This window comes from Hydractinia symbiolongicarpus, chromosome 3, assembly GCF_029227915.1.
Source record: "Hydractinia symbiolongicarpus strain clone_291-10 chromosome 3, HSymV2.1, whole genome shotgun sequence".
Taxonomy (NCBI): Eukaryota; Metazoa; Cnidaria; class Hydrozoa; order Anthoathecata; family Hydractiniidae; genus Hydractinia; species Hydractinia symbiolongicarpus.
Window position 1 is genome coordinate 29,057,771 of NC_079877.1, and position 15,037 is coordinate 29,072,807.

The following is a 15,037-nucleotide window of genomic DNA, read 5'->3' on the forward strand; positions in this document are numbered from 1 at the left end:
CAACGACTTTATGAAAGAAAAATTATAATACCTGAAAAAAAAAGTTAGTATGTCCGATTCCTCCTTTCACATTTAAACTTTCGTTTTCGCAGCTACAATTATGAACAGGAGTTGGCCGTCTAAAAATCAAACCACGTGAGTTAAAAGTAGACATTCATTGCAACCTCGTTCCTAGGATCCCTTGCCTTTTTACATGAATTCGACTTAATTTCTTTAAGAGGGGGGCGGGGGGGGGCAGGGGGGGGGAGGGGGAGGAGGGTTTCACGAAGCGAATTGGACGGAGAATTTACCGGCGAAATGTATCTGAACATGCGCAAGTTTTGTTTTCATTTTGCTTTAAAAAAATTCGCTTCGCCGAAAAGTAGAAATAGTCCTTACTTTTCTTAGCGACGAAATATTTCACTGTAAACCTTTAAACAATCAGAACGCAATTTTCAGTGTTTATTCTTAGAAAAAACTTATTAGGAAAGAATTCAAAGTAACTGTCTGGTTTTTAATACCCCCAAAAGGGGAACGACTTCATTTAGCACCGGGCTAAGTGGTCCCGACACACGACGTACAACATAACTAGTACCCTTCATACTTTATCGATATTAAAAGTCCGACAGACGTTCAGTCATACTTCTCCAACCAAATGGACCCGACAAATGAAACCGCATTATCCGACATCCTCTCTATATAACAAATACATATTTTTTCTGTCAATAATCCATAACCAACGTAATATCGCATAATACTGCATAATACTGCATAATACCTTCATAATTCATAAAAAATACATAAATTTTCTGTCGATGGCAATACCAACGTAATATCGCATAATACTGCATAATACTGCATAATACCTTAATAATTCATAAAAAATACATAAATTTTCTGTCGATGGCCATACCAACGTAATATCGCATAATACTGCATAATACCTTCATAATACTCTCTGTCGTTTCATAAAAAATACATATTTTTTCTGTCGATGCCCATACCAACGTAATATCGCATAATACTGCATAATACCTTCATAATTTATAAAAAATACATAAATTTTCTGTCGATGGCCATACCAACGTAATATCGCATAATACTGCATAATACCTTCATAATACTCTCTATCGTTCCATAAAAAATACAAATTTTTTTTGTCGATGGCCATACCAACGTAATATCACATAATACAGCATAATCTCTTTAATAATAGCCGTATTTTGTCTGTCTGTCTGCGAGAAAAACGTCGTATTACGGAAGCACGAAATACGTGATATAAAGGACGGGCGACCCCGTGGATTTTTCCACGGGTTAACGGCTAGTCTCTATAATAATACGCCAGTTCCGTGTGTCTGTCTGTCACTTTTGCAAAGTGGATTACATTCTTCAAAATTTTCTTTAACAAATTCTATAAAACATCGCCTATAAAATTGTTCTGTAATTTACCAAACTTTACCGATAAAATAGTATTGACGTCAAAGGAAAGTTAATTAAGATTAGTGAAGCCATTACAATGCACTTAAAACTTTGAGGCCAAATAACATGGAAACGAGGTGGTGACGTCAATGTTTTTTCACCGCGTGGGTAACTAGGGACAACCTGGGACCAATTTGGGTAAGTTTTCCAAACCTGGGTCCTCAAATCCGTTTCGGAATGGACGGTTTGATGACGTCATCAAAAAACCTTTAAACCTTGATATCTCTGCAACCGTTTGTCAAAGATACATGATCATATACATTTTCTTGATCAGCGTTTCAAGATCTATACGATAAAGACATTAGATATATAAAATTTGGGCATTTTTTTGTTTGTTTTTGCGGGTCTTTGCTGACGTCAGCAAGATTTTCAAACCCCTATATTTCCTTATACGTTCGTCGAAAACCCTCGATCCTATACATTTTTCTCATCAGCGTTTTAACCTCTACACATTACAGGCAACGAATACACTAAACTTCGCTAATTTTTTTTGTATCTGCACTGCTGACGTCAGCAAGAAATCTAAAACAACCTATTTTTTATTGTCCTTCTGACTAAGTGGATTTCTCCACGGGCCTTATCGACTAGTACCTTCATAATACTCTCAATCGTTCAATAACAATATTATATTTTTGTGTCAATAATCCATAACCAACGTAATATCGCATAATATTGCATATTACCCTTATAATACTCTCTATCGCTACATAACAAATGCATTTTTTTGTAGATAGGCTATAACCAACGTAATATGCCACATTATTCCGCAGTAGAAACAAGTGTTCTCCCTGGAAATGACGTATCAAAATTTCTAAAGTAGACCAATTAATGCAAAGTGTCACATATTGAAAAAAACAACAATTGAGGTTGAGTATACATCCATTTACCAATAGAAATGATATTATGGCAAAATACTCTTCTGCGAAATGATACATCAAAAGTCCTACATTAAAAGTCCTCAAGCACGCCAATCAGGAGAAGACTTTATACTTTAAACTAAACAAACACTGATGTTGGATACACGTCAATACACAAAGAGACACTATATTTTGGACAAGTACCTTGCCGCGATATAAAAAAATGAAAGTTCTAAAGCAGACTAATCAATGTGTAGACTTTACACTGTAATTGAACAAATATTAAGGTTGGATACACATCCATCCACCAATAGAAGTTATATTTGACTAAATACCCTCCAAGAAAATGACATATCAAAAGTCCCAAAGCAGACCAATCGAAGGAAAAACTATTCACTATAAACCAAACCAACACTGATGTTGAATAACAATCCATTCACAAATAGACACTATACTTTGGACGAATACGCTTCCGCGAAAAGATGAAGCACGCCAATCAAGAGAAGACTTTACGCCTTAAATTAAACATTCAGTGAGGTTGGGTGCACATCTATGCACCAATAGAAACAATATTCTAGACAAATACCCCCTCGCAAATGACACAGTAAAAGTCTTAAGCTGTTAGATTTGAGGAAAGATATGGTATGGCCATCGACAGAAAATTTATGTATTTTTTATGAATTATGAAGGTATTATGCAGTATTATGCAGTATTATGCGATATTACGTTGGTATGGCCATCGACAGAAAAAATATGTATTTTTTATGTAACGACAGAGAGTATTATGAAGGTATTATGCAGTATTATGCGATATTACGTTGGTATGGCCATCGACAGAAAATTTATGTATTTTTTATGTAACGACAGAGAGTATTATGAAGGTATTATGCAGTATTATGCGATATTACGTTGGTTATGGATTATTGACAGAAAAAATATGTATTTGTTATATAGAGAGGATGTCGGATAATGCGGTTTCATTTGTCGGGTCCATTTGGTTGGAGAAGTATGACTGAACGTCTGTCGGCTTTTTATGTCGATAAAGTATGAAGGTTGTTAGTTATGTTGTACGTCGTGTGTCGGGACCACTTAGCCCGGTGCTAAATGAAGTCGTTGCCCCCAAAAGTGCTCACATTCAGTGTTTTAAATTCGCCACATGTTTGTCGTTCCACGTGAAAATCAACAAGAAGCCCTGGGGGCTCTAAGAATTTCCGCTCGCTATCAAAATATTTGATGACAACCTGCTAATTCGTTGTGTTATCGTGCCAAACATTCGAAGAAGTTTGGTGCTTGAAGACACACAAGTGACATTACATCTTACAAAAAACGCAAACAAAACAAAACGTGTCATAATAAACTCACACTTTAAAAGAAATTGTGAACAAAAATTATAGCCTATCATTCATGGTTGAAAGTGGTCTTCCGATTGAAACGTTTATGGTCTTAAACGGCATTTAGTTGACAAAAAAACAAAATTTTGATGCCACCATCATGTTCAGCATACTTTCTTTATTAACTGTGCCAAATTTTGTCGAAAATAAAGTACTTTAAATGTTTGGGCCAATTTTGGCCTAAAATAACATTTCAGGTCGCAAAAAATCAAAACTTTGATGCCACCATCATGTTCAGCATACTTTTTTTATTGACTGTGACAAATTTTATCGAAAATAAAGTAGTTTAAATTTTTGGACCAATTTTGGCCTAAAATGACATTTAAGGTGGCAAAAAATCAAAATTTTGATGTCACCATCATGTTCAACATATTTTTTTTTGTGATCTGTGCGAAATTTTGTCGAAAATAAAGTAGTTTTAATTTTTGGACCAATTTTTGCCTAAAATGACATTTAGGTGGCCAAAAATCAAAATTTTGATGTCACCATCATGTTCAGCATAATTTTTTTGTTAACTGTGCCAAATGTTGTGGAAAATAAAGTAGTTTTAATTTTTGGACCAATTTTGACCTAAAATGACATTTAAAGTGGCCAAAAATAGAAATTTTGATGTCACCATCATGTTCGGCATACTTTCTTTGTTAACTTTGCCAAATATTGTGGAAAATAAAGTAGTTCTAATTTTTGGACCAATTTTGGCTTAAAATGACATTTAAGGTGGCCAAATTGTGGAATACATTTCTTGATAACGACATGAAAACTATTACATCACTTAACGAATTCAAACATAAACTAAAACATAAACTATTGACTACTGACAATCTATGTTTATTTTAGAACACACGACAGTTACAACGTACGACACATATAACACAACTCCTCATCATCTTCAATGCTAACCTTTTATATAGGTTGGGGGCTTGGTGATAAGGCTATTATAGCCTTCTTCTCGCTCCTGCCATTTTTTACCTCTCTAGCTAATATTTTTAGCATATGCAATCCTATCTTTAGATTACACGATATAATAGCTTAAGATTTGTATTTTATTCTTACGGAAAACTGTATATTCTACAACGGCAAAATAAATTAAAAAAAAAAAAAAAAAAAAAAAAAAAAAAATCGAAATTTTGATGTCACCATCATGTTCAGTATACTTTTTTTGTTAACTGTGCCAAATATTGTGGAAAATAAAGTAGTTTTAATTTTTAAACCATTTTGGCCTAAAATGACATTTAGGTAACAAAAAATCAGAGGAACGTGAAATCCCAGGGTCGATTTTTTCTCAAAAATGCTCCAAAAGAAAAAACGACGGTTTTAAAGAATTTCCTACGCCTTCGGGCGCGGAAATTCAAAAAGATAATTCGCAGCTCAGGTACAGTAATTGTGAAAAGTGTAAAGGAGCGTTAACGCAAGTTTATACATTTCACGGTATAAAATTATACTCCTTATTCTCCACAAACATTAGTTAGTTTATGGATGGCGTATATACACATTTTTCCAAAAATCACGGTCAAATTTTCATAAAAAATAACATACACAAAAACCGTTGTGACGTCACAAATTTCATCGCGCCTCATCGCCTCAATTATCAAAATTGGTATGCTGGATGGCCACTGTTTCTATATCAAGCATTTAGACAGGGAATGCGAGGTATGCGGCTACGTTTTTAACGAGGCCTGGAATCTCACGCGGCATAAAAAGAACGAATGAGAGTGCGTCAAGACGACAATCATTTTCAAAGGGGGAAGGTGAAACGTATGCCGAGCAAGGCAGAGAAGGTCTTTTACCTCAAAATGGATTGAATACATATCGAAGCATACCGGAAGGCATATCCATCATGCCTTATGTGGTCATGGTGGTGAACGCGTTATCCGCGATGGTAAAGGAAAGGAGTGGAAAGTTGACGGCTATGAGCCTATTTCGAAGACTGTCTATGAATACAACGGTTGTAGGTCTTGGGTAAACAGTTTGTGGAGCAGCTAGAAAAGAGGCATACATGAAAGAAGTGGAGAGAATGTACCCCAAGCCTGACGATTTTGACATGCTATCCAAAAAGAACCAGGATGTGTGGAACGATTGAGGATTTGGCGAGTATTGTCAACAGTCAGGCACAGGACAAGATCAAACTGTTGGTCCTGAAAAATGTACTCTGCAGGCTCTGTGTCAGTGAAGGGTACACGTTTGTGATCCATTGACAGCTGCAAGAGCTCATGGACCTACCCTACTCTCCAAGTAAAAAGTCCTACACGAATGGTGACTATGATGCACACTACAACACTGACGTTTACCAAAAATTGAGACTCATCTGGCCCCAGTTGGATGAAGACGACTGCCTACTTGATGGGAAAAAGTCTATAATTTTGGCTTTGCTACCTACCAAAGAGTTGAATGCCTGGGGGGACATGTTGACCTGGAGTAGCAATTGATGTGTTCAAAGCCGTTAACGATATTACTGTTGACAGCAATTACAAATTTGTTAGCCATTCGATTAACACCAGAGGAAATAGATCTAAATTAGTCTTACCTATCATCAAGACAGAAGCTGGTCGGAAGCTTACGTATTATCAAGGAGCTTTAGTTTTTAATAGTCTCCCCTCTAATATCAGGGAAGAAAAGAGTATGATAAATTTCAAAAAGTTTTTGAAACAAAGTGAGTTCTAGGTCTATTACCTTAGCTTGATTAATTTTTTGCTGAGATACCCTGTAGCTACAAGGCTTTGTGAATTTAGAATCCTATTTTTCAAATTCGATTTTGGCAACTTACCTTAGCTTGATCCTATACGTTACAGGGTGTCTCGGAGATACGCTATTGTTTCTCTGATTTCTAATGTTGTGAAGTTTGAATCCTAAACTCAAATTTTTTCTAATTCCCATTTTTGCTAATTTTTCTGTTCATAGTCTGCTACTTGATTCTTATTTTCTTTCTTTTTTTCTAACATTCTCATAATTTTATATATATTATTTAAAAACAAAAAACAATTTTTGGCTCTTTGTTTACTTTGTTTATTTTTGTTTTAACAGGTCACTCGTTGATAACAGTGCAGATATATTATATCATACTAAAGATGTAAACCTGTATAAATATGATTAATAATAATAATAAAGTTTTGACACTCCGATATGCCTTCCCCTGAAGGGTTCTACGGATCGCCTCGAGTTTATGCTGATGGACAAACATCGCCACGACAAAAATGATTCTTTTACTGCAATTACGATGTGTTTGCTCATAGAATAAAATGAATGATGTAACCAAGTTAAATCTGAATTTACACCTGAGGAAAGCCAAAATTATAGACTTGACAGGATGGAAGAGATTGAAAAGTACCTGCGAAGCGAAATTAAAGAACGGGACAGATTAGCAAAAAAGTTTAAAATGCATGGTACATGGGTGAGGTATTGTGATCATGGTTTACTGACCGTTAGTATTATCACCTCGGGTAATAATACTAACGCTCAGCTCAGCTTGGAGCTTTAGCCTCGAGACTCGGAGCTCTACTTGGTATAGCGGTGGGGGGAATCACGATTGCCGTAGGTATCGGAGAGACTGGTCTGCGGAACGCCTCAAAAAAGCTGGGTGTTAAATCCAAAAAACACGAAACTATAAGGTTACTTGCAGAGACAAGGCTGAACTCTATAATCGATTTAATCTCAAAAGCAATTAAGAATGGAGTCATCAGCGACTACGAGTTCAGCCTCATTATGAAAAGCAGCGTTATGAGGTACTAAATGAGCAAATACGAACGTGTTAAACGAATTGTTGAATCCATTAACGAACGAGAGCGTGCTCAGCTAGTTGAAAAAGGTAGGGAGGAGGGTAGAAATGATGTTTTAAAAAAGTTACAGTCTGTACAGTATGCCAGTGGTACCTAGAGTCTCCACCTAAGTACAAACCTTAATATGTTTTTTAACCTTGTAGGGTTATAAAACGTTTAATCATCACTTAGCAGCCATTCGACTTTAAAGTCCTTGTACCAACATTCCACATTATGTACCTGAGGGTAGTAGTTTTTACCCTGCATATACACCGATAATATAGCCAGGATGGCACTGACTTGACAGGGTTCATCGTAGGGTACCCGCATACAGTGAAATTTAGTTGTCATCGCATCCTTGTAGTATTTGAGTTTTGCGTTGATGTAACTCTCTTTTTTCACAGGCTCTGTCGTCAATTTTTCAGAAATCAACTCTTGAATTTTGTTCCAGATTTGCCGATACTTCTCAATCCTACTTCTCAATCAATCAAGACTTATCGCTGGTACAGCACTGGCATTGTATCGGGTGACTCCATTCGGGAACAGATCTTAGGCGTCTTTACCCTCAAGGCTACTACGAGGTCTCGCGTATGGTACCCTACAAGGTAACGATTATCCTTACCTCCATTGGCAGGAATAGCATCTGACACTGTCAGCTAACTTATGTTAATGTTGTTGATATCTGTAAAAGTAGCAGCAAAACTGTAGAAATTTCTGGGGTTGACAATTTTATTCTCAAATTTTAGCATCCTTTATTGCCTTTCAAACAACGTCCGAGGATTGCTTCTCCTCACACATACACAACTTCCTCCGTTATATGTGATATACTCTTAGTAGCAGCACCAGCACAGCATCCTAGCCTTTATCATAAACCTTCTTCCGCAGGTGCATCTATCATACTCGTCGACTACGCGTTCACAGTCATTGCATTGTTCCATTTATCTTATAACCCCGAGGGGTTGTAAGATAACCTATTCTAAGGCATCAGCACGATCATCCAAATCTTTAACTGCTTGTTCATTCTCCTTCTCCTTCGACGATTCTTGCACTAATGACAACGCCATAAGTGGTAGAAAGATACTAAAACCGGTTATAAAGATCATAACTACTACATTGTCGAACATTTCAAATTTTGATTCACGCTTGATATACATTTATTATAGTAATTTTTTTTTTTAATTTTGTATTGTTCCCTACCCCGATGTCAGGAATTCCTTTTGCATCAAGTCGCCCCCAAATCTGACGAGGCGTCTCCAGTCTGGGGCAGCCTTTCCTTTGTAGCACCTTTTCAACAACCACAGCGACATTTCGTATGCGCTGTCATACACCTTTCGCTCCTCCACATAAGCCAAGCAGCACGCATTTCCACGAAAGTAGCCCTCGTACACGTACTTGCCGCCCTCGCCCATATGAGCGGCCATGTTTTCTTTGACATGAAAAAAGCCAGATTTCGTCGTATGTTTTATACTAACCTGCGGGGGGGGGGGGGGGGGGGGGGGGGGGTTGTATCTCATGGGGAACCTGACGCCTATTTTGTGGCACAGTTCTACAGAGCACCAGTACCATTTTATTGATGATAACCCTGTCGCGCCGAAGTTTTAATTGAAAAAAACCTACACTTACCAATCCTTTGATTGTCGTGCCTCTTACCTAGGGCTCCACAACCTTTCGAGGTCTGCTTTTTCATACTCTGAAAAGCACCAGTCTATGGACTGGTGCTTTTCATAAGATGCTCTGTCGGGATGCCAGGCTATTGGAGCTAGCTCGTCTTTAATTCTAACCTTTTTGGCTTTCCTCTGGCAGTAGGTCTTGAGTAATTCAGGGAGACGAGCATCCGTTTTTTCCTTAAGTTGCAATAAAGGAATTGAATTTCAACATTCCCATTATTTTAAAAAAATGGACGAAACATTTACTTCTACAAGTGTCTTCGGCAACTTGTTCGTTGGTTGTGCAGCTAAAGGAAAATACTAAAGTATAAATACAGTCTACTCTCCATAAGTGGAACCCCGGATAAGTGAATTTTTTTTAGTGTGGAACCAATTTCTCCGGCCCCTTGGATTTGCATTAAAGATAATTAACCCCTATATATACGGAGGTGTGGCGCTCTCTTATTTTATTAGGCTAAGTGGGACCCTCGATAAGTGGAACCATTTTTTGTCCCTTGAACAATGAATCATTTTAATCAAAACATTTTTTTTTCGAATGCAAACATTCGATTGCTATCAAGTAATGAAAACACAAAAACTATATCAGCAGTCACATTTCAAAAAGAAGTGCCATTGAAACTCTATTGGGCTTTAGTTTTTTTTACAGAGTCAGATGAGGTTCAACGTTGTACCTTAGAAGTTTCTAAATTAATTGAAAAGGAACTTTTACAAAGTTTAAAACAAGCTAGAATAAAATATTAATTTTGATAACTTTATTGCTAAGAAAAATCATCATGTGGAACATAAATACAGTAGACGTCCGTTAATTCGAACACGCAAGGGACTAAATTATTTGTTCAAATTAACGAATGTTCGGATTATCAGAAGTTCAGAAAAAACAAGAATTTTAATAAACGTTTAAAGATTTTATGCTAATATAACTTTATTACAAATTTACTACAACTTTTTATAAAAATCTTTTAACTTTGTTTGCTTGGCGATGGGCAAGGCCTCCAAATTCCATATAAACTTCATTTTATTGGAAATGTCAATTTAATCGTTAAATTAAAAGAACTTTTGCCACCATTGATGCAATAAAAATGAATAAAAATGAAAACGATTTTTTTATTTTCCCATAAGATTTTATTTATCGATACACAAAATTTCGAATTAACGAGCATTAGCGAAATGTTCGAATTAGCGGAGTCCGAATTTAGCAGCTCAAAATTTAAGACTTTATTAAACCAAACTCAAGGGAATTGGCAATTTGTTCGAAATAACGGAAAGTTCGAATTAAGCGGCATTCGAATTAACGGACGTCTACTTTATTTATAAAGCATTCTCTTTTGTTTCTCCCTCTGTTTTTGATTATTCGTAAATTCCTCGGTCTCCTGAGATTTCAGATAAGAGAAAAGTTCGATAAGTGGAATTTTTTTCGGTTTCATAGAGATTCCACTTATCGAGCAATTCGGATAAGTGGAACATTCGATAAGTGGAACCATTTTTTTCGGTCCCGTGGAGGTTTCACTTATCGAAATATTTTAGAATATTTAAACTTTAAAAAAAATTGTTTTCTGAGGCAGCATTATTTATAGAATATTTTTACAATTTCGAAAATTAAGCTTTGATTATTCTTATCTCTTACCAACCTCCCTAAAGGCAAACATCACGATGTTGATCACGGGCATTGGAATTTTGGTAGTGCTAGACTCGCTAGACTGGCTAGACTCGCTAAAAGGTAATCTGCCATGTTTCCTATTGTTTTTAAAAACCCGTCAAACACATAGCGCAAGCACACTTGGTGACATTCCTATCAGGGTGCATGCGTTAATAAAAAATGTCGTGAGCTTTTTCCATTATAGTAAAAAATGCAGTCAAATGAAAACAGAGACTTTAATCTGTGCATCCTAACTGATTGATGAATCGAATAAAAAAATGTTTGGGTTATGAGCGTTATTAAATCGTGGCATTAAAGTTGTTTTACTTAAAAAAGAAGACAAGGTTTCACATATCGCCAACAGGGGTATGTTTGAATATTATGATCCACCAAAAAGAACTGAGCTTTTTTTTGATGTTTCAACAGAAAGATGGGTTATAGCCTCTCTAACAAGGAAATTTTTTTTATACAGGACAAAATACAAAGATTTTGCTTTACGTCCTGAATTTATCACATCAAGCTGGAATGTATTATTTCCTACATTCTTCTGTGTTTCACAAATAACCAAATGTTCACGTTGCAAACATGGTGAGTGCCAAAGAGTTAGTATAGAATATAAATCGAAATTCAAAATGAAGCATCATGCATATTATACATGTTCCTGTTACTTTGGTTATAAAGGAAAATATTGTGATGAAAAATCTCCTAGTTGTGCAATTCCAGAGGGACACGAAAGTCTGATTGTAAATTCGGATCGGTATAGTGTGGCATCATACTTCTGTGGCAATCTTAATGAAGACACCGAACCAATTGTTTTTCCCAATGATTTGTGATGCAAATTCCCAATGGAAAATCAATGGAACTTGTAAATATTTGTTTTCAAAAAGAAAAGCGTTTTATGTTATTGTGTCAATTGGATCAATTTTACTGTTAGTGCTTTGTCTTCTTGGCCTGGGTTTGTATTTAAATGTATCAAGAATTGACAGTAAATGGATTCTCGTGTATTCTACAACTTGGAGTTTATGTGAGTACATTATGCCCTAGGGTTAATATTATCATATTTTCACTATGTTTTACTATATGGGCTAATTATGATCAATGATTAAGATTATGATCAAATGCGATTAAACAGCGGGTAGATAGATGGTACACAAGGAATTGTTGGAATTTTAGAGTTCCACATTGCAAAGAATAGAAGGTTGTGTTATCTCTAAATGAGACGTCTGCATGTTGACAAATTTAAACTATATCCAGTTTAAAAACCACTTAAAACTTGTTCTATTATCATAAGCACCTGTGGAATCGCTTGGTAACGTATGATAATATTTAAACATGTTAACATTTTTTTAGGCGTGGTTGTTAATTATTAAAAATCTTGCTTAAAAGTAAAACCTAACGGTTTTACTTTTAAGCAAGATTTTTAATAATTCACGTTTGGAACACATGGTTAATTGATTGTTTTGTTATTTCGCGAAAAAAAATTTTTCACCGAATGTCCACAAGATTTAGGATAATTGTGTGAAATATCCGAAATTTTGTATATACCATATTAAAAATGTTCGCGTCAATTACTCGTAAATAGTGAAATTTTTGGATGATTTTTATGAAAAAAATTTTTCGCAAATGACGGCCATCGTTTTTTTTTCGCAAACATTTAATTTTTCAAAAAGTTGTTTAAATATTTCCCAAAAGTACAATTTTTTATATGAATTTTACACATGCTAATCAATATTAAAAAAAAATGATATTAAATAAACTAACAAAAGTTAGTTAAATACTATTTTTATACAAAATTTTTTAAAAAAATGGTTTGTCTTTTGCCATTCCACCATTAAAACTTAGGAAAACTGATGTGCTTGTATTGTTTTGAAATGATTTATCGATTTATGTCCTCAAATTTGAAAGATAGAAACGATGATAATCTTTTAAAGTCCAGCCTATCACATATTGCGAACAGTTATTACCACGATTACGACCCAGTCGCGAAGTTATCAAAAAACATGGTATCCTGAAAAAGTTGAAGAAAAACAATATTGTTATTTTAAAGCCTGACAAGGGAAATGGGTTAGTAATTTTAGACAGAAAGGATTATGAAAAAGGCATCTTAGATATTATTTTAAACACTACTAAATTTAAAAAACTCGACGAAGATCCAACATTGAAGAGAGAAGGAGAGTTACAACGTTTTCTTAGGAATTTAAAGAAAAAAGGTTTTTTTAGTGACAAAGTTTACAACCATATATATCCTAGTGGTTCTCAACCGGTCAGAATATACGGTCTAATAACATTTTGTTAATATTGATTAGCATGTGTAAAATTCATATAGAAAATTGTACTTTTGGGAAATATTTAAACAACTTTTTGAAAAATTTTGTACTTTTGTATATTCTGAAGATGACTTTGGTAAAGTCGAAACATGTCAATAAAAATTAAACGTGTCGTAATTTTTATGAAAATTCTTTGCAATCTTGTGTTGATACGAAGTTTTTGAAACACTTAATTATGCGAAAAGAAAAAGTCACGCAATTCATAAAAAAATTTATTCATAAAAATTTACTCATTAAGATTTTGCTAATGTGTTGCTTATGACAAAAGTGTAACTCAATATAAATCTTGACAACGCTAGATTTTATTAAGATGGCCTTTTTAAAAAATGCAAAAATTAAACATCAACAATTTGAATTCTGGATATTTGTTAGCTTCTCGTGACTTAGAATTCTTTTTAGATGGCTTCACATGGGTATGTATGAAGCTATGGACACATACATCCTCTTTTGAACACACACGTGCTGTGGTGCTGGACTGGGTTATTTCATCATCTTCCTGTCTGTGTTTATAAATACACGTATTTGCGAGTATCCGAGAAGTCTTGTGAAGCCGATGCTACTAGGTATACATATACATTTTGTCATTTTTATTTCAATATTCCATATCTTCTTCTGGCTGTAAAAAATTATGTGTAGGAGAGAGATTATATTAAAAAATTTACAGCCAGATGCAGCAGCCGTTTTTATCCTTAAGGTCTTTTGGCACCTGAGCCATGTTATTTCATTCAACATATTTTTATAATTTTTTTAGGAGGACTTGGAATAGTAGGGGCGATGGTATTACATCGAGTCTATTTAGCCAGTAACAACGGAAATATTTCAACACTACTGTTTCTCGTTATACTTTACTGTATACTGTTAATAGATCAGTACATCAACATAAGAAAGACGCGAAAATACTTGGATACACTTTCTGAAGGTGTTGTCAGATTTTGTGTAGATATGGCGAGAGTCAAGCCACAGCTGAAAATAAAAATATCTGCTTCTCATGAACCAAATAATGAGGAAGGTTTGCACGAAACATTCTCTGAGGTAATAGACGTTCCGATTGCATCGTGGAAACATAAAGATAAAGTGTATGATTTTCAAGAGCCTGCTGTCTGGAAGGTGAGCGAGAATATTGTTTGGAGTGAAAACGATAGCGAAGAACGATTTCATGAATATTTATTCCACTTGGAGAGTATTTATCATCGTCATGAAGAACAATCTACATGCAAGTTCGAACTATATACACCTGGTTTCAAGGATTGCACTTTTTACTGTGGATACAAATCAGTTTTGTCCTTATCTTATTGGAGTTTTAGTATTTGTCCTGATCTCCTTTTTACACTGGCCGTTGCGATATAAATACATAATTTGTGGACTGCGAGAAAAGAAGTTTGTTATAGAAAAAGAGATTTCGTATAGATCAATCAGTACTGCTATTGGCAGCCCACCACCTAACTATGAAGAAGCTGTCCACACATCTATCACTCCTCCACCATGTTATGAAGACGCCACTGATTCTGATCGTTTATTGGAAGGTGGTTTCCGCCCTTCTTATGAAGAAATTATGTTGCAAACACGAAGCTAATTAAACAAAAAGAATTTTTGTAAATATGATTATCTATTCTCTTCGCATACTTTCTTCGAAATTTATTTTTTTAACATGTATAACATTTAGTCAGTTTTTTAAAATATCATTAGGAATATTTGTAGATTTTTTTAGTACCATTTTGTCACGTCAATATTTTTATTTTTCCCCAGCTTCATTGCTATGCCTCTGCTGGATAAATTTTGATAACATTTTTAAACTTTTTGGTTTACATAACATCTAAGGCAACTTTTGATGTGACACCAGGATATGTCGCATTCAACGTGAAGTGTCGCAATCAACGGTAAATGTCGCAACGTCGCCGGTAAATGTCGCAAATCAACAGTAAATGTCGCAAACCCAACGGTAAATGTCG

General features: G+C 35.1%; 2 protein-coding genes across 6 annotated transcripts in view; one reads left to right on the top strand and one right to left on the bottom strand.

Annotated features, from left to right (window-relative positions):
* Positions 1–178, bottom strand: part of LOC130636694 (uncharacterized) — a 30,719-nt gene extending 30,541 nt beyond the window's left edge. For 3 of the 5 annotated variants that reach the window (XM_057446503.1, XM_057446505.1, XM_057446504.1), the window contains exon 1: positions 32–178. In XM_057446503.1, the coding sequence (XP_057302486.1) occupies positions 32–154 (123 nt within the window). In that variant the 5' untranslated portion in view covers positions 155–178. The remainder of the gene's footprint in view (positions 1–31) is intronic. The other 2 variants (XM_057446507.1, XM_057446509.1) reach the window with 2 other exon arrangements.
* Positions 179–11,081: 10,903 nt separating this feature from the next.
* Positions 11,082–14,809, top strand: LOC130635480 (uncharacterized). The gene is made up of 3 exons (XM_057444813.1): positions 11,082–11,785; positions 13,488–13,651; positions 13,840–14,809. Exons 2-3 carry the CDS (start codon positions 13,642–13,644, stop codon positions 14,433–14,435), a joined length of 606 nt encoding a protein of 201 aa, XP_057300796.1. The 5' UTR covers positions 11,082–11,785; positions 13,488–13,641; the 3' UTR covers positions 14,436–14,809.
* Positions 14,810–15,037: the final 228 nt, after the last annotated feature.